This window comes from Mustela putorius, unplaced genomic scaffold, assembly GCF_011764305.1.
Source record: "Mustela putorius furo isolate JIRA1106 unplaced genomic scaffold, ASM1176430v1.1 tig00000461_pilon_pilon_pilon, whole genome shotgun sequence".
NCBI classification, from domain to species: Eukaryota; Metazoa; Chordata; class Mammalia; order Carnivora; family Mustelidae; genus Mustela; species Mustela putorius.
Window position 1 is genome coordinate 3,485,119 of NW_025421390.1, and position 24,684 is coordinate 3,509,802.

At 35.4% G+C, this 24,684-nt stretch overlaps 1 protein-coding gene across 5 annotated transcripts in view; it reads right to left on the minus strand.

The window, feature by feature from the left end:
- Window positions 1-24,684, minus strand: part of FNDC3A (fibronectin type III domain containing 3A) — a 172,922-nt gene that overhangs the window by 52,059 nt on the left and 96,179 nt on the right. For 4 of the 5 annotated variants that reach the window (XM_004775260.3, XM_004775258.3, XM_004775259.3 and 1 more), the window contains 4 exons: window positions 17,560-17,797; window positions 13,156-13,425; window positions 11,539-11,597; window positions 2,609-2,766 (listed from right to left, as the gene is read on the minus strand). In XM_004775260.3, the coding sequence (XP_004775317.1) occupies window positions 2,609-2,766; window positions 11,539-11,597; window positions 13,156-13,425; window positions 17,560-17,797 (725 nt within the window). Of the gene's footprint in view, window positions 1-2,608; window positions 2,767-11,538; window positions 11,598-13,155; window positions 13,426-17,559; window positions 17,798-24,543; window positions 24,635-24,684 lie in introns of those variants that run through there. The other variant, XM_013047193.2, reaches the window with a different exon arrangement.

A 24,684-nucleotide genomic window follows, 5' to 3' on the forward strand; every position in this document is an offset into this window, starting at 1 on the left:
AAATTAACAACACAGGAAACAACAGATGTCGGTGAAGATGTGGAGAAAGGGAAACCCTCTATACTGTTGGTGGGAATGCAAACTGGTACAGCTACTCTGGAGAACACTATGGAGGTTCCTCAAAAAGTTAAAATAGAACTAACCCTATAACCCAGCAATTGCACAACTAGGTATTTAACCAAAGGATACAAAAATACTGATTTGAAGGGGTACATGCATCCCAATGTTTATGGCAGCAGTATCAACTACAGCCAAATTATGGAAAGAGCCCAGATGTCCATACACTGATGGATGGATAAAGATGTTAGACAGACACACACACACACATACACATACATACACACTCAGGCATATTACTCAGCCATCAAAAAGAAACCTTACCATTTGCAATGACGTGGATGGAACTAGAGTGTATTATGCTAAGTGAAATAAATTAGAGAAAGATAAATACCATATGATTTCACTCATATGTAGAATTTAAGAAACAGATGAACATTTGGGAAGGCAAAAAGAGAAAGAGAGAGAAGCAGTATTCTAAGAGACTTTTAAGGGTGGAGAACAAACTGAGGGATGATGGAGGGAAGTGCAGGGATGGGCTAAATGGATGATCAGTATTAAGTATTAGGCTTTTATGTTCAGCACTGGGTGCTGTATGTAAGTGATGAATCACTAAATTAAAAAAAAAAACCAACAACCCCCCCCCCCAAAAAAACAAAAGGTGTCCTAAGCAAATCAATGGTATAAGCCAGACTTATTTGTGTGTGTGTGTATGTGTGTGTAGTCAGGGAAGGTATTTAGATTAAAGAAATGAAACCAGTTTGAGTTATTTAAAAATTCATCTTTCACAATTAAAATGCTAAATAACCTGTATATTACTGAAATCAAAAGCACCAAGTTTTTACAAGGAGTGTGTCACTTCTGCATTTTGTTAGACTATAAAATGGAATCTTATGTAAAATATTAGTTTAATGAGCATATCATTAAAAAAGTGAATATTTTGATGTAAAGTATTTCACTCATGGGTACTACTACATTTTCACATTTTTAAATATAATAGCACATATTCTTTTTTTTTTTTTAAAGATTTTATTTATTTGTTTGACAGAGAGAAATTACAAGTACACTGAGAGGCAGGCAGAGAGAGAGAGAGATAAGGAAGCAGGCTCCCTGCTGAGCAGAGAGCCCGATGCGGGACTCGATCCCAGGACCCTGAGATCATGACCTGAGCTGAAGGCAGCAGCTTAACCCACTGAGCCACCCAGGTGTCCCTAATAGCACATATTCTTAAAATAATCACTTGTTACAACTATTACTTATATATGTGGCCAAAAACCAGTCCATTTTCTACTTCTTTTTTTTAAAAACCACCGTTCTCTGTTCCTTTTCCTTTAGCCAAGTTTCTTTCCTCTCCACTTTATGGACCTTCCCCCCCCCCCACCATTTCTCAAATCAAAACCAATAAATATAAGAAAACACATCCCACTGAGGAAAGAATTGGGCAGTTGTAGTAGCCTCCTCAGAGAGAGACCTGAATTGGTGTAAAGAAGGTGACTAATAATCCTCTTGTCTCTTTGATCAGGCTGCAAATGGAGGTAAATGCTTCCTCCTAGCAAGCAGCCATCTAACTAGAAACAGCCATTACCACAAAAAGAAACCTTCTGTTGATGATCCTTTATCCCCTATTTACCCTGTAGGTAGCTTTGTCTCTTTTAAGATACACGATAGAATAAATACAAGGAAATGTCAATAGAGAGGAGGAGACAGGATATTTTTCTAACCTTATGTAACTAGATAGTAAATACTGGAGCAGTTTCACTTTCCTCTTTTCCTTATATTAGCTATTTTTTGAAAAGGTATCAAGAAGGTTGATGTGTCCAGTGTTCTATGTTAATTATGATCATTCAAGTGACTAATCACTTCCTTTATAATATTCCCAGTGTTTAAATTATTATTAGTAATCAACTTCACTCTTTATTTTTTCATTAGATAAGCAACTTCTATATGAATAAGGACAAAAAATTATTTATTTTACAAGTGTCAGTCATAAATGTCACAGTTTTAGCCACTGACTCTTTCCAAGGCTTTTGGGTGTATTTTAACACTTTTCAGCCAAGGAAAGAGAACTATGATAGGTTTTCAAAATATGATTATTAACATACCAACATACAAATGAGGAACAATGGTACTAAATTCATTTTACAATAGGGTATTAGCTTGACATATTAACAGTTAAATCCAACTCTTTAGAGAAGCATTATATTTCATGAGTTCACAATCTAATGGTTCCCTATTTCCATTCTGGGCTTCTACATACAGCAATTTATATTAATGTCTCAGGAATATGCGAATAATGAAATATCTACAAGGGAGCCTACTGAAAAATACTAATGCTGAATGTAGCCAATGAAAGCATTATTTCAAGCGGTAGGAGACAGACGTTTATCAGCTGGTATTTGGACTATATACATTGAAATCAGTATCACTTGTTAATTTATAGATTCAAAATAAAAGCACTGAGAGGGAAAAGCAGAACAAAATTAGTATTAAACTCTTTATGATAAATCACTAACTTACATAATGGGAGGAGTAAAACATAACAAGTACTTACGCATAAACACTTTTGTATTTCCCGTCTTTTCCAGTACTTGAGACCAGAATTTCGTAACTATAGAGCTCTGGTACAGTAGTGTCATCTGTTTCACCATTAATGAAACTGGAAGGAGGTGACCAGGTAAGTACTACTGTCCTTGCCTGGATGTCTGACGCCTGCAAAAACATAATATTTAAAAGCTCTTTGAAACAACTGTAATGTGAATAACGAACAGTGAAAATTTAATGAGGTTTCAAGATTAAATAAAATATATTTGTATCTACTTTCATAAAATGGCCCACAAATAGAAACCTGTCCATTTGTAGATGAGATATAATCTGTTACCAAAGGGCAGATGGGTTCAATAAAAATTTAAAGACCATTATGGGCCATTCAAAACTATTAGTGTAAACACCATGTACAGTTAAAAAAGAATAGAAAAAGTCCACTTGTAATGTATTGAAAAGGTTCATTTCCTCAATGTAGAAAGTGTCTTACAGTAAGATAAAGAACAGAGAAAAATGAGCAAAGGTCATGGACCAATCAAAGAAATATAAATATAAGAAATGATGTGAAAAGCATTCATAAAAATAAATGGTAATCTAAAACAAGGTATCACTTTTCATCCAACAGATTAGAAGATTAAAAAGCTAGTAACATCTTCATTGTGTTAAGGTAAGGGTTTAGAGAAATGGGTTGAAGTATAATCAACATACAGTGTTATATTCCTTTCAGATGTGCAATATAGTAACTCAACAATCTGACACTTTCTAAGTGCTCACCATGATGTGCATTATTATTATTATTATTATTATTTTTTAGAGAGGGAGAGGGAAGGAAGGAGAGAGGGGGAAGGAGAGAGGGAGAAAGAGAGAGAGAGCAGAGGGGGGCCAGAGGGAGAGGGAGGGAAGGAGAGAAGAAGAGAGGGAGAAAGAGAGAAAGAAAGAAAGAAAGAGAGCAGAGAGGGAGGGCCAGAGGGAGAGGGAAAGAATCTTAAGCAGGCTTCATGCTCAAATCAAGAGCCACCCAGGTGCTCCCTTAAGTGTATTCTTAATCCCCTTTATTTACTTTAACATCCCCAAACTCGCATCCCCCCTGGCAACCACCAGTTTGTTCTCTGTATTTCAGAGTCTGTTATTTGGTCTCTACTTCTTTGTTTGCTCATCGGTTTTGTTTCTTAAACTCCACATATGAGTGAAATCATACAATGTCTGTCTTTCTCTGACTTATTTCACTTAGTATTATACCACCTAGGTCCATCCATGTTGCTGAAAATGGTGACATTTCATTTTTTATGACTGAGTAATATTCCACTGTATATATGGTAATATACATACCACATCTTTACTCATTCATTTGTGGATGGCTACTTGGACTGCTTCCATATCTTAGCTATTATAAATAATGCTGTAACATAGGAGTGCATATATATTTTTGAATTAGTGTTTTTTTCTTCTTTGGATAAATGCCTAGTAATGGAATTACTGCATCATATGGTAGTTCTCTTGATTTTTTGAGGAACCTCCATATGGTTTTCCATAATGGCCATACCAATTTGCATTCCCACCGAAAAGTATACAAGGGCTCCCTTTTCTCCACACCCCAGCCAATGCCTGTTATTTCCTGTCTTTTTTAATTTTAGTCATTCTGAGAGGTGTAAATTTTCAGCTATGTCATATTGGTCTAGTCTCAACATTTTAATTTTGTTTTGCTGCCCTTGCCTAAGGAGACAGATGCAGAAAAATGTTCTACAAATAATGTCAAAGAAATTTCTGTCCATGTTTTCTTCTAGGAGTTTTAGGTTTTTAGGTTTCAAGTTTAGGTCTTTAATGCATTTTGAGTTTATTTTTGAGTAACTATAATCATAAATAAATGTAAATTAAAATAAGGTACAACCTTTCAACTAACACATTAGGAAGATTAAAGAGCTAGTAATAGACACTGTATTTAACTGTTTGGAGAAATGGGCACTCTCTTAAATGTAGTTAAGAGTATATACTGGTAAGATCCCTGTGTAGAGCTACTTGGGAACCAATATAAAAATTTACAATGTGCTTATAGTTCAATAATTCCATTCCTGAACTTTTTTCAGGGAAATAGCCTATGAACTTACATACATAAATACATGTACTTAAGAATATTTACTGCAGCACTGTTACTAATGGCAAGAAATTGGAAGTATGAGCACAGTTTCTTAACACATTACTATGCAGGTGTTCAAAAAGCAATGAGGAAAATATTTATGTGCTGACATTTAAACATGTCCTTAATATACTGATGCTATGTAATGGGGGAAAAGGGAAGCTACAAAGCAGTATGCATGCTATGATCTCAGTTATGTTAAAAAAAATTTAAAAATGCACACCAGTATCTGGAAATATACTGTACAAATGTACTAATTCTCACCTTCGGGGATTTTGTGCATATGTGTGGTGGGATACAGGGAGAGTTGTGAGAAAAAAAACAGAAGGTCTTTGTAGTATTTTGTACATTTTGGATTACTGGAATAATTTTTGCATATGTATTCTTTTATAATAAAAATGTAATAAAGAGGGAAAAAGCCTAAGGATTAAACTAAAGATTGGTAAGAAAATTTATCAGATCACACCTAGACTCTAATGTAAAAGCTTGCTTTAAAATTATCTCTATTTACGGGTGCCTGGGTGACTCAGTCTGCCTTCAGCTCAGGTCATGAACCCAGGGTCCTGGGATTGAGCCCCTCATCAGGCTCTGCTCAGCAGAGCAGACCCTCTCCCACTGCCCCTGCTTATGTTCCCTCTCTCTCTCTGTCACTCTCTGTCAAATAAATAAAATCTTAAAAAAATTATATTTAATGACTATCCCAGTGTTTCTAAATATAAAACCACCGACCACTAGGATGAGGACGACCCCTATCTTAATTGGGCAGTATAATCAGTCTCTACACAAGCATGGCATTTTCCCCTTCTCAAAGTTCTTAAAGCCTGAATAAATTTAAATTTTATTCCTGTATATATTCTGCTTCTGTTAAAGCACAGAAATATATTTTACTTACTGTCATACTACCTTATAAATGTCTTAGTACTATGTTTCATTTAAAATGTGCTTAAAATGATTCTTTGTTTTAACCATGTCCATCTGGCTATTAACCTTTAACTATAGGTTACTGTAGCTTTTTTTTTTTTTTTAAAGAAACCTACTGTTAACATACATATATGTACAACCTTTCAAGTACACTAAATTTGTATGTACTTTCAAGTATACTGTACTTAGAATCTGATTTTATGAGATTATCCTAACTGTTAAACTGTGAGAAAAAGTAAGTGAATAATACTCTGAAGGTAGGTCAGCCAGAAGCATGAACTGGTGTCTACTTTTTGAAGTTGACTTAAAAGTATAGGTGGTAGAGAGGAACTTAAGGAGGAAGGCAAAAGACTTGCCACTAATTTGCTTGATGATACTGAACTCTCAAACCTTTAGGGTCCCAGGTCTCACATACAAAAGTGAGTGGCTGAATGAGATGATTTATTTACCATAACTAATCAAATATAATATTTTTAAAAAGTCTTTCATTTTGGAGTAAATCTAAATTTACATAAAAGTTGGGACGATAGTAAGTATACAGAGGGCTTGTATACCCGTTGCCCAGCTTCCTCTATTAGTATCTTACATAATAATGTAATTTTGTGAAAATTAAGAAATTAACATTGGTAGAATACTATCAGCAAAATTTCTAACTAACCTATACTTCTAACATTTAACTAAATAGACTTCCAGGATATATTGTTGAATTTAGAAAATATACTTAAAAAAATTCAGACACACTGCTAATTTCAACTTTTCTAGGAATCTGCTTTTACAGAAAAAGTTTTGATCCCAACTCAGTCTATTAAAATGGTATTTTATTACTTGCACATAAATGTTAAGGCGCAAAAAAGGAGTAATTACATTGGGGTTGCTGTGGAAAACTTCATGAGAAATGAACTTTAAATAAAATTTTAAAGGATTTGGTTTGGGATATAATTTGGTAGAAAAGAAATGGGTAATTATTATAGGAACGAGTAATTTGTTTCCCTAAGTTTATACTTATAACCTGGTGTCCAAAGAACATGTATGAGTGTGTATTTTGAAAAGTACTCTAGTAATTTCACTCCCATGGGAACCACAGATTTAGGGGAAAAGAGAAACACAAAGGACCATTAAGAAGATCACAAAGGAAAGAGGAAGACAGTCAAGTCTTGAAAAACAAGAGTAATGGTTTTTTTCATGTTGCAATCTGAACAATGCGTAAAAATGCTGTTATCTAGTGCCGGTTTCAAAGGATTATTAAAGGGTTGTAAAGAAAAGGGAGGTGGAGGGCGCCTGGGTGGCTCAGCGGGTTAAGCTGCTGCCTTCGGCTCAGGACATGAACTCGGAGTCCTGGGATCGATCCCCGTATCAGGCTCTCTGCTCTCTTTCTCTCTGTCTGCCTCTCTGCCTGCTTGTGATCTCTCTCAATAAATCTCTCTCAAATAAATAAATAAAATCTTTAAAAAAAAAAAAAAAGAAAAGGGAGGTGGACTTCAATAAAGCTACAGTGGAATTCCTGTGTAAAGATGTAGTACCTATGTGTGTATGTGGGAAGCTGGGAAAGAGTGGATCCTAGAAATCTGAAGTAAAAGAACTGATAAAGCTTGGATTTCAGTTTGGCATTAAAGATAAAGAGGAAATGTAAGGTGATACTGATATTGTGATCAGGAAAACTTGGGAGAGGTATGTGATAACTGATGGATATACTAAAAGGAAACAGAGAACAAAAGGGATCTATTTAATTCAATTCCTTTTTTGTTTTGAGAAACAATGAAGAAAATAACTTAGAAAAGATTAAGAAACAGATTTTCTATATAAAGTTCTAGTTGTTAGCAAAACCTACAAATTCGGGTATTTTTTTTTCCCCAATTTTTTTTTTTTAAAGTAAGCTCTATGGCCAATGAATGTGGGCTTGTGCTCACGACCCCAAGATTGAGTTGCATGCTCTACCAATTGGACCATCCAGGCGACCGTGAACTTGGAACATTTTTTAGGATGCCTTAGGAGATGTGGTTCTAAATAAAGTGGTGAATAATGAGGGTAGAAAATACAGTTTGGAAATCATCTGAAATGAGTCTTTATTTGTATGCTTACTTCAGAAATAAAATTTGCCTTTTTTTTTTTTTTGGTTCCTCAAATGTGTTATGTTCAGTACTTTTCAAATGTTGGTCTCTGCAATACTGTCCCCACACTAACCCTCACAGTCCACAATGCCCAACCACTACTTTTTCTTTAAATTTCAGTTCACTGGGGCATCTGGGTGGCTTAGTGTTAAGTGTCTGCCTTTGGCTCAGGTCATGTTCCCAGGGTTCTGGGATAGAGCCCCACATCACGCTCCCTGCTCTGCAGAAAGCCTGCTTCTCCCTCTCCCACTCTCCCTGCTTGTGTTCCCTTGTTTACTTTCGCTCTCTCTCTGTCAAATAAATAAATAATCTTATAAAAAATAAATTTCAGTTCATCATCCTTCCTTAGTGAAATTTCTTTTAACATCCTGTCAAGACCTAGTCCCCCTATTATTATATATTCTTATAGCACTCTATCTCTGTTCTGGCACTCCACAGATATAATCTTACATTTATTGCATGACCTAATCTACTAAACAAAGTTCTGAAAGCAGGGGCCATGCCTATCTATTTCCAGCTTTCAGCACAGCATATGGTATTTTATTAGTGGTCAAATATTTACAGAGTAAGTGATACATTTAGTTTGGTGCTCTAATGAACAAGAGCATGCAAAAACAACTACATACACACACACACACACACACACACAAACACAGATATACACACACACAAGTGCGTGCTTGCGCACACACACCCCTAACCTATACTTCACAGATCACAAGTAATTTAGTAAAGATAAAAACAAAATGAACAACAAAAAAAAGCAAAACAAAACCAACAACATGACATTTTACTATGACACAGGACTTATTTTACAAAATTACTGGCCAAGAAATTCTTTAAAAGAACTGTTTTAAGATTCATGGCCTGAAAAATAATGCTTTTGATATTATAGACTGTAACAAGTAAATGCTGCTAGTATTAACGATTATTTCATTCAAATACCAATTCTATTAAGGCTTGAAAATTCTTTTTATTAATCTAGTGATATACATTTGGATAGACATAGATTTTGGAAAGCTATTGACTGAATTTCTTATCAAACCTGCTCTTGGGCGCCTGGGTGGCTCAGTGGGTTGGGCCTCTGCCTTCGGCTCAGGTCATGATCCCAGGGTTCTGGGATCGAGCCCCACATCGGGCTCTCTGCTCGGTGGGGAGCCTGCTTCCTCCTCTCTCTCTGCCTGCCTCTCTGCCTACTTGTGATCTGTCTGTCAAGTGAATAATAAAATTAAAAAAAAAAAAAAAGAAAAAAGAACACCTGCTCTTGCTTTAGTTTACTCATCTGTAAGATAGGGAAAAGGGTACACAAAAGGTTGTTCTAGAAATTAAATAATGCATGTTTTCAAAGTACCCTGAACAGAGTCTGACACTAAGTAAACTTGTATTAGCTATTATTATGAAATAATTCTGTGTAGGTTTACATTAATTTACATGTATAAGATTAATTTTTTCAGAGACCTCAGATTAGAACGGAAGAAAACTAAAGCATCCAAATCTATTTAGTGTTGTCCGAAAAAGTAGGACCATAATACTTATTAGATAAGTACTTATTAGGTAAGTACTTATTATTTCAATTTCCTAACATGGTATAAAATTAAAAGATAAGCGTTTGTGGAGAGGGTAGTAAGAGAGTAACAACAACTTTTCTGTTTTCATACAAGAATAAAGCAAAGTATTTTTTTTTTGTAACTTAGCACAAGATATTTTACCATGGTTGTTTTTTTTTGGGGGGGCAGGGAAGAGATAGAAGGTTTTGTTTTGTAAATCAAGAAATATTTTTATCAATGTTTAATAAATGGGCTTATCCTGCCCGAGAAAGCCCAGTCATCTGCTTCCACTGTATCTTGTATTTCTCCTTCCTCCACTGCACTATGTTCCAATAAACATAGTCTATTGGGTCTATCTGGCAAACTTGCCAGGATTATTCCTGCTTTCCCTCTTCCATTCCTTCCAACGTTTTCAACTTTTCTAACTCTTCAGAGGCTCAGAGAAGGTTCTCCTGATTGCTATATTTAATGTAATTCCCCTCTCCTCAGTAATGCATCACATTACCCTATTTCTGTAAAAGCTCTTTTTACTATCACATCTGATTTGGTTTTATATTTGCTTTTTATTTATTGATATATAATAGGATCTCAATAAGTATTTTGATTGGTTGTCATTATGGCAATACTGTGACTGACTGAATGAGCAACTATGCAGCTCTTGAAAGAATAATATGATGACACAGATTGCTAAGGCACAGCACAAAGAAAAAAGCCTGCCATAGAACAAAAGGGTACAGTATGATCCCTTTTTCATAAAAAGACAATAGAAAAAATATATTACGATGGACGAACACATACAAATAAAGTGAAACTGGAAACCCAAACTGTTAGGACTAACTCAGAGGAGTGGGTAACTGGAATTTATTTCTACTCCCTATATTTGTGCATTACTTACATATTTCACCATAAAGGAGTTCACACATAACTAATAAAATAAAAATTTAATCTTAATTACTGGCACATCTATTAGCTTACTTTAAAAATGGAATGAAGTTATAGCTCCTAAAGCAGAGAAAGAAAGATGACCCATCTGAGTAACTGCGACATTTTGGTTTTTCCTTCTATTTTTTTTCCTCTTTCTAAAGTCTTTCCTTTATAAGACTGTAATCATGGTTATCTAAATAATTTGATCAATAGCACTGTTTCCTACAATAGCATCTTTGAATGTTTTTGGTCTTCAAAAATCACATTTTTTTAAAAAAGATTTTTATTTATTTATTTGAGAGAGAGGGACAGTGAGAGAGAGCATGAGAGGCGAGAAGGTCAGAGGGAGAAGCAGACTCCCCATGGAGCTGGGAGACTGATGCAGGACTCGATCACGAGACTCCGGGACTGTGACCTGAGCCGAAGGTGGTTGCTTAACCAACTGAGCCACCCAGGTGCCCCCAAAATCACATTTTTAAATGATTAAAATATTCTGTCTGTAAAAATATCCCAATTTATGAATTCTTTGTTTTATTTTTATTAATATTTGTGCTGCAAAAACCATTTTTGTTTGTGTAGCTTTTTATTAAGACATGAGACCTCATGGTTTCAGAGAAGTTTAATGGGTTTAAAAAAGTTCAATTTGTATGAGTTCTTGAAATTAATCTTTTGTCAAATCTGATGCAAGTATTTTTCCTATTAAGATCTTAGCCTTTACTTAGGTTATTTAAAAAATAAGCAGAAAATTTTATGTAGCCAGGTTTGCTGCCTGCCTTCTGCTGATTTTATTTCTTCTATTACATGTACACTTACAAAGGGTTGGGAAATACAAACCTCTTCTATAGTAACTGTTTTTGCATCTGGAGTTAACGGAATATATTTTTTATGGAAATCGTGTAGATGATTTTTAAAAACTGGTAATTAGTTGTACCCACACTATTTATTACATCTTTGTTCCAATGATTTTCAATGCCATTCAGCATACATTAAATCCTAGTTTAAAAAATGGACTGAATATTTTGTTTCACTAACAATTCTTTCTTATGTCAGATCTACATTGATCCATTATCAATATCACATTTTTACAGTTTTTCTTTTCTTTTCTTTTTTTTATTTAAGTAATCTCTACACTCAGGTGGGGCTTGAATTTACGACCACAAGATTAAAAGTCATGTGTTCTTCCGACTGAGCCAGTCTGGTGCCCCTGATATAATTAAGTTTTAAGCAAGGCCTGAACTAGAATACACCAAAACCCTATGCGAATAATACTTAATATAAATGTTAAGAAAATACATGCAATACTTACCACTGGCTTGACAATGTTGGACAGAAGTGCTTCAAAAGCTTTAGTTTCTTCATCTTTTTCTAAAAAAGAGAAAGAAAAAAAGATTATTTAAAAAATGAACTTAAATATAATCATCCCTCTCTTTCCACAATATGTCTTCTGAAACTATGTTGGTAAACTGAGATTTTTATTTCCTAATTTTTACTTTAGTTCATATTCAGCAGTTTGTAGTTCTTTAAGATTCTTCTGCTTTAGTTTCTATTTCCACTTTAACTGTGATCCTTAATTATAATGCCACTATATAAATCTGAACCAGTCACTAAGTTTTTCTTATACAAAGTGTATTTTTATTCATAGCTGTAAAAAATACTCTCCAGAATTCTCATTCCCCAATCTCCTACCTCTTAACAGTTAACAAATTAAATGAGTATTTCTTTCTTCCCTCCCCCCAACCTTTTTTTAAAAAAGATTTATTTATTTGAGAGAGAGGGAGTGAACACATGGGGTAGGGTTTAAGAGGCAGATAGAGAGAATCTTCAGCAGACTCCTCGCTGAGTGTGGAGCCTGACATGGGGCTCAATCCCATGACCCCAAGGTCATGACTTGAGCTAAAACCAAGAGTTGGACGCTCAGCTGACTGAGCCACCCAAACACCCAAGTATTTGTGTCTTGGCAGGTCTTAACTGTGGTTCCCAAAATAAGAATGTAATTGACTTGACTATAACTTATATTCAAACTGATAAATCTGTAACTTTATCTTAACTCCTGTAAAATATCAGTACTGAAAAAGATTCATCAGAAGGTCTCAAAAATATGGGAGAACATTTTTGTTAATATAAAGGTTAATGGGCGCCTGGGTGGCTCAGATGGTTAAGTGTCTGCCTTTGACTCAGGTAATGATCCCAGGGTCCTGCGATTGAGTCCCGCATCTAACTCCCTGCTCAGCGGGGTGTCTGCTTCTCACTCCTCCTCTGCTCCCATTGCTTGTGCTCTCTCAAATTCTCTGTCAATAAAAATAAAATCTTTAATATAAATGTTAATGTACTAACCATGAAGCTATTAAAGCAAAAAAATATATTGGTGGGGAATGGAAATTATAAAGAAAAGGAAGTAGTGCTCAGAGTTCATATGGTAGAAGTCACAGGTTAGGGGAAAGGTCCAGGGAAATAAGGGGATTTTAAGAAAAAAGAACTTCTGACAAAAGCAATGAAGAATACTCATTCCTATAGAGTATATAGATTAATTAATGAATGACATAATGAGTTGCTCTCAGGGACTTTATAAATAAAGAAGTTAGCAGAAATAAAGAGTTTTGAAAAAAACCAGCAGAGCCATGTCAAAGGGACCAGAAAAAGAGGAAAATGAATCTGGATGAACTTTACCAGGGTTTTTCTTTGAACGAATTTCTCTTAGGTAGTAAAATTTGCCATTTAGGTGAAATTACTAATCGAGCTTTCACAAATTGTAAAAAGAAGTACCCCAGTAACAATTTAGGTAATAAAACTTCTCACATTTAGGAAGGGTTGTTAAAAATAGTTTATCTGGAGCCTAATGAAATAATTGAAAGAATATACTTTTAGTTGATGAAATAATGATGAAAAGTACCAACAGGAATAGATGAGTATTTTAAATAGTTACCTTCTACTTCTGTATCAATTTGTGCACCACCTTTCCCTTTTCCTGACTTATTCTTTGCTGATCCTACGTTTATACCACTAGCATTCTGCCCTTTTGTAAGCCCGTTATGTTCATTTATGGGAGAAGGGCATTTCTGGGGCGAAGATGGGGGACTGCTCATTTTATCTTTCTGTGTTCCTTGGCGATCCTTTAATTTTTTCTGCAAACGTTCATATGTTTTACTAGATCTTTCATCTCTAAAGTTGGACCTTCCATGTGTAGAGTGAGCATCTAGGAAGAAATAAAAACATTTTAAAACATTATTTACTCCAAATACATTTATGACAAAAGAAAGGAATGGGAAATAAATCTATTATACTGCATAAAACTATTATAAAATATTTCAAAGAATAATTCTGCAAAACAAAGCTATTTCTGTTTCTCCATCTACTGAGAGAACCAAATTTTTTGATTATAATTATATATATCAAATACATTTACAGAGACATTGCTTTTCTTCATCTTTTTCCAATTAACTCTTAACCTCCACAGAAGCAGCTGATTACAACATCATTAAGTTATGATAATCATAATTGAGTTAAGAACTGAAATGAACTGTGCACAGTTCTTTTTCTCTTACTCTTTTGTAATCATCACTTTTAGTATCTCTTTCAACTTCAAACATAAAAAGGAGGCAAACAGAAAACCACCTCCTGCCTAAATTCTCTTATGACTCAACAAAACAAAACAAAACAAAACAGCCCACAAAAACCAAACTGAATTATCACTGAAAAATAGTTATAGGAGTTAATAAAAAGAAATAAGGAGGATTGTTTACTAAGAACAGAGTCTAGGTACAAAACACTGCATCTCTGGATATCAAAAACTCAAGGTTGTGATTTAGAAGAATGTATTTATTATAGAAAGAGTCACACAGCACTATAATAAAATCAATATACTTCATAAATACCGTTACCTGTTCCAGAATTTATTTTTATTTTAAATTTAAAATTTGTAATGAGAAAAATATTTTTTAAAAAGGCTCAAAAATCTCAATAAAAAGTTTTAACTTATTAGTGTTTTAAGAAAACGAATACAGTATTTTTGAAATAGTACTAGAAGGATATGTACAATAATACTAGAATAAAAAACACAGGAATTTGAGTATCTACATATAGAAGAATGAGTCTGGACACCTACCTCACACCATATACAAAAATTAAGATAAATCAAAGACCTAAATGTAGGAGGTAAGACTATTAAGTTCATAGAAGAAAACATAGGTGCCAATTTATATGGTTTTGGTTGAGGTAATAGTTTCTTAGGACCAAAAGCATAAGCTATCCAAGAAAAATCAGATTTCACCAAAATTTTTCTTTTCTGCATTAAAGGATACCATTGAGAAAGTAAAAAGACAATGTAAGAGAAAATACCTGTATATCATATATCTGCTAAGGGACTTGAATCCATATTTTATCAAAACTCTTACAACTTAACAATAAAAAGGCAAATAACCTAACTAGAAAAATGGGTGCAGGATCTGAATAGACATCTCTCCAAAGAAGATACACAAATAGCTAATAAAGCTAATGAAAAGGTGTTCAACATCAGTAATGAGAAATAAGCAAATCAAAACCACAATGAGACACAAGTTCACATTCTCCAGAATGATTAGAATCCAAAGACAGTAACAAGTTTTAGCAAGGATATGGAGAATTTAGAACCCTCACATACTGCTTGTGGGAATGTAAAATGGTGCAGTCACTAGGGAAAACGGTTTTTATGCCTTTTCAATAAGTTAAACATAGAATTACTATACAAGCCAGCAATTCTACTTTTAGGAATCTCTCAGAAGTGAAAACATGTCTACATAAAAACTTGTATACAACTGTCAAAGCATCATTATTCATTTTTCATAATGGATAAAAAGTAGAAACAACTCAAATGTCCATCAATTAATACATGGATAAACAAAATTATATCCCTATAACGTAATATTTTCAGCCATACAGAGGAATGGAGTACTGATTATGCTAAACTTTTGAACTAAGCCTTAAAAAAATAGCCCAAGTGAAAAAAAGCTAGATATAAAAGCCAACATATTGTATGAACATTTATATTAAATATATAAATATATAATAAAATATATAAATATATATATTGTGCATATATTTATATGAAAGAGCCAGAATCTCCTCTTCATGAAGGCTGCTACTAGTTATAAAACTATCATTATTAGGATCTAGTTGTAGACACTTTGGCTTATAAACTCACACACAGTAGGACTCCTGTCTTTCATCACTGGATAGCTAGTTTTTAGATTTGTACCCCTGTGGATTTATATTTTTCACTTTCCTTCAAAACACTGTGAATCATATCCAAGTATTCTTTTTTAAATTTTTTTTTTATATCCAAGTATTCTAATATCTCCTTCTGAATAACAAGGATTTTAACAACATGAAATAGCAACAGTTATAACATCTAGCTTTTTAAAATAATTTTCTCAAATACCTTTTTAAAAATAAGTCATAATTAACAGTAAAGAAAATAGAAGGATGAGACTGTAATATAAACTCTTGCTACTCAAGTTTTCACTGGACCACTTCAATGAGCCTCACCTGGGAATGCGTCAGAGATGCAAAACCCAGCCCTACAGAATCAGTGTGTTACTTGGGCAAGAGAAGTTTGAAAAATATATATGATATATGACATAATATATATTTATTACTTATAGGCTGTGCTGTAGAATTAAAATTCTGTTTTAGAGTTATTCTGTAAGTTTACTAAACATTAATGATAGGTACTGCTAAGAGAGAGTGATGGGTAAGACATTTAGTTGTCAGGAGATGCGTAGTCAAATAAGGGAGAAAGACATATGAATTAAAAAAAAAATCAAATTGTGTTAAGTTCTGTGAAAGAAACAGGTTTCAGTGTGAGAGACTGATAAGGTAAGGTCACAAAGGATCTCTCTGAAAGCTGAAATCAAATGGGAAAAAAAAGGAGCCTTCCACAGAAAAGGAAAAGAGTATTCCTGGCAGAGAGAACATCATGTGCAGGGCACTGAGGCAAAAAGAACTTGGAGGTTTTGAAAAACTGAAGGGGGTAGGGTGGGACAAGTGGAACAAAGCAGTCAGAGGCCACAGGGGATGGCTTTGTGAAGGCCAGTACATTGTAAGCAAGGTCAATTTTGGCCCCCATGGTCATTTGGCAATATCTGGAGATATTTTTAGTTGTCACAACTGGTTGAGGGTGGGGGGGTAGGAGTTGTATGCTATTGGCATCTGGTAGGGCATGGCTTCTCCTGAATATCCTACAATGCACAGTTTTATACTGTGAAACACACACTTACCCATTCTCAAATATCAAGAGTATAGACATGGAAAAATCCTGGTCTAGTAGAAGGTTCAGGATTTTATTCTAAATGTAATGAGAAGTTACTGAAATCTTTTAAATATGAGAATGGTTTGACTTATATTTAAAATAATTACTCAGGCTAAGCCTGGACGGCTGGGAGCAAGAATGACAGCAGAAAACCAACTGGAAGGCAGCTGCTGCTGCAGTTATCCTGACAAGAGCTAAGAGTGGACAAGATTTGAGTAGCAGTGGAAAAAAGTAGATAAAATTTGGAAACGTCTGAAAATAAAACTGATACCAGCTGATGTGGGGGTTAAAGAAGGAAGAATAAATTTGATCATGTGGTTTTCACTTGAGCAAACTGAGTAGACAGTTCTACCATGTATCAAGATGAAGATGACAGAAAAGTAGGCTACATAATTGAGATTTATGTTTTAGAAACAATGTAACTGATACGCATGAGGCATTTCAGTGGTTATTAAGAAGTCAGAAACGTTAAGTCTGAAGCTCAGAGGTGAGGTTGTGGCTGGAGACACAAATGTGAGACCTGTCAGTATACAGATGGTATTTAAATACATAGGCAAGAATAAGATAATTATTTGGTGTATGTGTGGTTGTCTATTCTTCCCAGCAATTTAATAACTCCCTGGGGTCCTTGGTTAGGTCTTGTTTCCTCCCCCACATCTCTCCCCAGTCCTTTATAGAACCCAGCAACTTTGGTAAGTGGCATCACAACCTTAAATATTTAACAACAGTATGATTGTTCCTGGCTGAAAAGTTTCCTGAGTCTAGTTGGCAGAAGAGAGAAGAAAAGTTCTTGTCTGAACATGTCCTCACTAAATATTGCTGCACGATATAAGTTATTTTTCCTCTTTGATTTTGATTACTTTTTTGCCTTGAGGGGTAATCATGAGGATGAAATACTTAACATAGTGCTTGGGTCAGAGAACATGATTGTGGTATTGTTACTGTTTGGTCTTTTCTTTTATATAATAGGAGGAAAGCATTTATTGTATATCCAAGTAAAGACGAACTAACTCCACAAGACAGGAATATTTTTAGATGTCTTACCTACATCTCCATATACTTGTGAAGATTGATACTGTGGCAAATACTGTGTTGCCATGTCTCCAGCTCCAGTCACTGGTGAGTACATATGGCGTGGTGGAGGGGGGATCATGGTTGGGACAGGAATGAAACCAGGCAGAGGAGGATGTGGGGAACGGTGTATGACTGTGTGACTACCCGGATGAAACTCTGGTGCCTGAGGAACCACAACAACTCTTCGAACACCATTGTCTTCAATAACCTACAAAATGAACATTAAACATTTCTTCCATAAGATTTAAGCAATCTTTTGATATAGGTTAGAGTAAGAATTTTTATACCATTAGAAGTTAATTAAGAAATTTTACAGAATATGATTAAATACACTAAGTACATATACATAACATACATACTGAACATGAAGTAGTTTTTCTTATACAATGCAATATAAATCTTAAATCAATGATGAGATTAGCTAAATAATAATAAAAACAATGAGCTACGATATTAGGTATTTACTTTTGTGTTATGTGCATTTACTGATGCATTAAAAATGAAGGGAGATTCAAAGGAATTTTTGGTTTTGACACAATGGGGGGGCGCCTGGGTGGCTCAGTCAGTTAAGCAGCTGCCTTGGGCTCAAGTCACATTCTCAAGAGTCCTGAGATTGAGCCCTGCAATATGTCTGGCTCCCTGCTCAGTGGGGAGTCTGCTTCTCCCCTCTCTCTGCCCCTTGCCCTGCTTCTGCACTCATGCTCTCGCTGTCTCTCAAATAAATAAATAAAATCTTATACACACACACACACACACACACACACACAGACAATAGGGTCAGGAATTAATTTGCTTCCCCAACTATGGATGGGGGTTGGGAGATATAAGCTATAGAAAGAACACAAACTGTGAAGTAGAAATGGGGAAAAAACTGGATCCAGATTTCTAAGATCAACTATATACTGCATTTAGGAACAAAATTCTTGCAAACATTACCAGGACAATTTTAACAGCTAAAGATCTTTTCAAGGGAGACTAACACCTAATATATTAATTCCCAGTTAAGTATCTGTGGCTTTCAATTTTAGAAATTACACATTTTTAAAAAGTTTTTATTTTAATTCCAGTTGGTTAACATACAGTGTAATATTATATTCTGGTGTAAAATAATAGTGTTTCAACACTTCCATACATCCAATGCTCACTACAACACATGTACTCCTAACCCCACCGCTTGTTTAACCCATCCCCCTTACCCAACTCCCCTAACCATCAGTGTGTTCTCCATAATGATCTGAGATAATTCTTGGTTGGCCTCTCTGTTCCTTTTTTCTATTTGCTCATTTGTTTAATTCCACGTATGAGTGAAGGCATATAGCATTTGTCTTTCCCTTACTTATTTCACTCAGTATAATACTCCAGCTCCATCCACATCATTGCAAATGGCAAGATTTCATTCATTTTTATGGTTGAGTAATATTCCATTGTATACATATATAAAATCTTTTTGTCTCTCAGATCTAGGATTAGGGTTCAGTTTGAGACAGAATAATAGTTAGGGTTAGGGACCATGTGAGGGTATGTGCTTAACCCTAACCCCTAACCCTAACCCTAAAATTATCCCTCTGGAGAGGTCTCTGAACTGCAGGGTAATAGGCACATACCCTCACACGGTCCCTAAACCTAACCGTTATTCTAGCCCTGAACTGAATCCTAGATATTATATATTTTTAAATAGGGGTTACACTGCAGAAAAGGATTTTTTTTTTTTAAGATTTTATTTTTATTTGTTTGTCAGAGAGAGAGCGAGAGTGTGCGCGCATAGGCAGGCAAAGTGGCAGGCAGAGGCAGAGGGAGAAGCAGGCTCCCTGCCAAGCAAGGAGCCCAATGTGGGACTTGATCCCACGACACTGGGATCATGACCTGAGCCAAAGGCAGCCACTTAACAGACTGAGCCACCTAGGCGTACCAAGAAAAGGAATTCTCAAAATGATAGATTTATACCCTTTCAATCTCACTGGAGCTGCCAGGACATACAGGAAAGCCCAATAGGATATAGGAGTTTATCTCAAAATTAGGAATCCCTCTATTAAAATAGGGCCCTTAAACTTTAAGACTTAAAAGATTACTCTCCAGGTATAATAAATGACTAATAATACCTTTCTCTTAAGGAAAAAGAAAACTATTAAAATATAAAGTGCTAACTTAGAGGCAAATCCTGCTATATTCAGGAAGAACAAGTTTTACTATTCTTAAAAACAGCGAAATTTGGGGGTGCCCACCTGGCTCAGCTGGAAAAACATGCAACTCTTGATCTCGCAGTTGTGAGTTCAAGCCCCATATTGGGGATAGCGATTACATAAATAAATAAACTTATAAAAATGGAATAGCAAGTTTTGTATATAAACATATACATGCTTGGTAGTTATATTAGAAAACACACTTATTTAGGAACAAATAAGCCTAAATTAAAAATCAATGATTATTGCTTTAGAAAGATTATAATTACTATTAAACACCCCATTAAACTATCCTTACCTGTTGGGAGTATGAGACGAACTGTCTATACTAGAAGACCAAATGAATTCAGTTTTTTATATACTAGCTCTAGAGCTATAATGTATAATTCTTGCTTCCAGCAAAATAAATGCCTCATGTTTTGCCTTTCTTCCCATTTAATTCAGTTCTGAATTCAAGCCTCAGACAAATACATGTAATTGGCAGAAATGAAATATATGGAGCCCTAGCTGGAGAAAGTCTGGAAACTACAGATTTTCAGCCTTTAACCCACAGAGGGGACATTAGGAGGAGTCTGGAATGGATTTTTAGCAAGCCAAACTACAGTGTCTGACACAATATACTACTTTCATCTTTATCAACTCTCCAGCTCACTAATCTTAAATGACTCCCATTTCTGGTAAGATTGTAGTCCATATTCTCTGACCTGGCCTTCAGTCTTGTTCCAACTTATCTTCTTAAATGTATTTTTTTCCTTTACCAAATCCTGAGCCCTTAACTCCAGCCAGGCTGGTATACTAAAGACCTGTCTTCATACAAACCTATACATTTCCATATCTTGGACTTCTGTTTATGACATCTTTCTTTTCATTTCGCCTCCCCTTAATATACAACTATGCAAATACCATCTATCCTTCCATATCTAGTTCTAACTTTACCTTCTCCGCTCATTTAAAAAAAAGACAAAAACATTGGTAATCTAGGTGAGAAAAAGTGTTAGTGATGTCTTTGTGGGGCACACTTACTATAGAGGCAGTGAATACAAAAAGAAGAGTCAATTATTTAGTATGTTGCCAGCAGATAAGTATGGGGAAAAAAAACAACAACAGGCGAGCGGGATCAGAAGCATTGTGGGAGTGTGACAGGTTGCAGTGTAAAACAGAGTGACCAGGATAGGCCTTATTGGCAAAATGAAATTTGAGCAGACTTAAGTAACTGAATGAATTATTCATGTAAAAATCTGGAAGAGTGTTCTGGGCAGAGAAAACAGAACAAAGTCCCTAACAAATAAAAGTAGTTTTAGAAGGAAGCCAATGTGCCTGGTTCAGTATAAGGAAGAAGGGTAAGTAGAAGCAGGTAAGGTCAAAGAGATAAAGGGAGTGGCAGATTAGGAAGGACCATATGAGCTATCAATAAGCACCTAAACTTCAGCATTTACATCAGTGAAAGTTAATAAAGCACCTAAACTTCAGCATTTACATCAGTGAAAGGAGGAACCACCAAAGAGTTTTGGGCAGAAAAGTGATGTCACTGGTGCCCAGCCAGGGGCCTATCAGACATTTGGCAGTACCTAGGGACATTTTTGGTTGTCACAACTGGGAGTGGGTATTACCAGCATCTACTGGGTAGAGAGGTCAGGGAAGCTGCTAGCTACCTACAACACAGAGGACATTTCTTACCAACAAAAATTACTGGGCCTAAAATGTCTGTAGTGCTGAGGTTGAGAAATCCTGACATAACCTTATACTTACTAGGATTACTTTGGTTGCTGAGTTGAGAACAGATTGTAGGACAAGGGAACAACAACAACAGAAAAACCAGAAAGTTATTGTAGTATCTCCGCAAGAAATGGTGGTGGCTTGGACCAGGGTGATAAAAAAAGGTTCACATTCTCCATATATTTAAAGGTAGAACAAGATTAGCTGATGATGCCCCTGGAGAAGTTAGAAGAAGTAGTTATGGAAGGATGGTGTTCTATCAACTGTGAAGGGGGAAGGCTGTGAAGGCTGTGAAGGCAGAATAAGTTATTTCAGGGGGAAAGACCTGAAGTTTTAGGTTTTAGACATGTGAATTTAGTTAAGTCTGTAAGACATTTAAGTGGAAACGTTGAGTAAGCAGTTAGATATACTAGCCTGAAGTTCTGAAAAGATTGGAAAAGGACAACCAAGTAAAGTAGGAAGACTAAGAAGAGTGTGGAGTCTGGAAGTTCAGTAAAATGTATAAAGGAAGAAGGATCACTTTTGTCAAATACTGCTGAAAGGTCAAATAAGATGAAGATGAAGAACTGACCACTGGATTTAGCAATGTGGAAGTTACTGTGACTTTGATGAGAACAGTTTTGCTGTAATCATAGGGGCAAACCCTAACTGAAGTGGGTTTGGAGAGGAAAGTGGGGAGCAGAAATAGAGAGCTAAAAGCCCAATTTAGGCAAGTATTCCTGCAGAGGGGAATATGGAACTAAGGTGGTGGCTGGTAGCAGTGGAGTAAAGAAACTAAAAAATGTGTTGTTTTTTTGTGAGAACAATGACAATGCTGATAGAATGAGAGCGACCCATCAGACAGTAAGAAATTGATGATGTAGAAGACAGAGAGAAAAATGCAGGCGAAAGGGAATGGGATCCAAGACTCTACTGGGGGGACTGGGTCTAGAGAGAAGCAGGAAAGTCTGTCTCCATTCTAGATGAAAAGTAAGAGTGGTGAGTTGAGATGAGATGGCAAAGCACATAACCCAGATGCTGGTAGAGATTCTGGGGCTAAGGGTCTGTGGAAGGTTTCTTTTGATTGCTTTCCATGAACCCTATCCTGGGCACCACAATATTAATGACCTCTCCTTCCTATCATTTCTATTACATTTATTCTGTATCACTTGTTAGGTATTCATAACACTGTAGTATTTGTTAACTTTTAAAATGCATAGGTCTTACCCTACAACTTAACTCTTAAGTTCCTAAAGGGACATGTATTAACTTTTTAATCCTCATTAACAATATTACAAATAGATAGCATTATTATCTCCATTTTTCAGATGGGGAAACTGAAGCATGCAGATGTTAAGTAACTTGCTAAGGTCACATAAGCAGTAAATGGAGAGCTAATATTTGAACTCTTGCACTTTGGCCTTAATTCCATGTCTATCCAGAGGTACCTGTTCTCTAGTGTCTTTTAAAAAAAAATTAATTTTATTTTTTCAGTGTTCCAAGATTCATTGTTTAATGTACCACACCCAGTGCTCCATGCAATATGTGCTCTCCTTAATACCCACCACCAAGCTCATTACCAATCCCCCCCACCCACATCCCTTCCCAAATCCTCAGTTTGTTTTCTCAGAGTCCACAGTCTCTCAGGGTTCAACTCCCCCTCCAATTTCCCCCAATTCATTTTTCCTTTCCTTCTCCTATGTCCTCCATGTTATTCCTTATGTTCCACAAGTAAACGAAACTGTATGATAACTGACTTTCTCTGCTTGACTTATTTTGCTTAGCATAGTCCTCTCCAGATTTTAGTGTCTTTTTAAATGTCACAACATAAGCAAGATCTCACTGGTTAAAAAGAAACAGCTAAATTATTTATGAAATTAAAACCACTTTTCTACTGAAAAAGAACATTTAAAATATAAAGATAAGCCAGGAGAAGGAAGAATGGGAAGTTATTTTTTATTAGGTACAGAGTTTCAGTTTTGCAAAAAATAGAGTTCTGTAGATGGATGGTAGTGAAGGTAGTACAACAGTGAATACCTTTAATGACATTAAACTGTACATTTAAAGTTACAATGGTAAATTTTTTGTTATGTATATTTTATCACAATTTAAAAAAAGAAATCTAGGAAACATAAGAAAGAAAAAAAGGGCCAGATCAGGACCAAGAATGTGGAGAACTGAACCACTTCAAGTAACCTTCTGAGAAGCCAGGAGTGAAGATGGGGGCCTCAAAACTATCCGCTAAGTCCAGGTGCTGACAAATGGCTAACCATGCAGGCAATGAATTTTATACTAACAGCGTACACCAATGGTGATGATTAAAATAGAATCAGTAAGTTGTGAAAAGAAAAGATAAAATTTAATCCAAATTAGTCTATGTTAAAAAAATTAAAACAAAGGAAAGACAGTAAAATAGAATTAAATAGGGCTATCAGCATCAATCCGACTACCTACCCACATATGGCACACAATTTCTAACTTGGCAAAGCCCTATTTTTTCCTTTACGAAACACAGACATAATTAAAAGGGGCTACAGAAAGAGGAATTTGTGTTTATATTTTCTATTGTGTGTCTGTTCTCCACCAGAATATACATCCCATGACAAATCTGTTCTGCTTCCTATTTTCTTCCCAACACCTGAAACAACTCCTAGCATAGGGCAGATGCTCAAAGAAAACTGCTGAATCAATGATACAACCAGTAATAAATGTATTCCATTAGTTCTACTAGAATGCCACATAATTTCCCCCCTTTTAACACCATATTATTTAAATTCTGTGATTTCCTCAATTCTTACAACCTTTGCTTCTGCCTAACTTTTAGCAATCTACTTCTTTTTTTTTTTTTAAAGATTATATTTATTTATTTGAGAGAGAGACTACTAAATAATAATATAGCTACTAAATAATAATATAGGTATTTCTGGCCATTCATTCAACAGATATTTATTTTATATTTACAACTGTACATACACACACAACAATGCCCATGTCTTTTGGCAGCATTACTGCTGCCGAAATTTTGACAGAAAAGACTGAGATCAGACTGGTATGTAGAATCTCTGAAAAACGTACTGACCTCATTGCTGTGTGCTGACATAAAGGCAAAGTGAAATACCAAGTCCAGCTCAAAGGAGTAATCTCAGACTTTTCCTGAAGTTGATCTAGCTCCCTTCCCCACATTATGAGATCTACAATCCCCTTCCTGTTAGGTACCCTC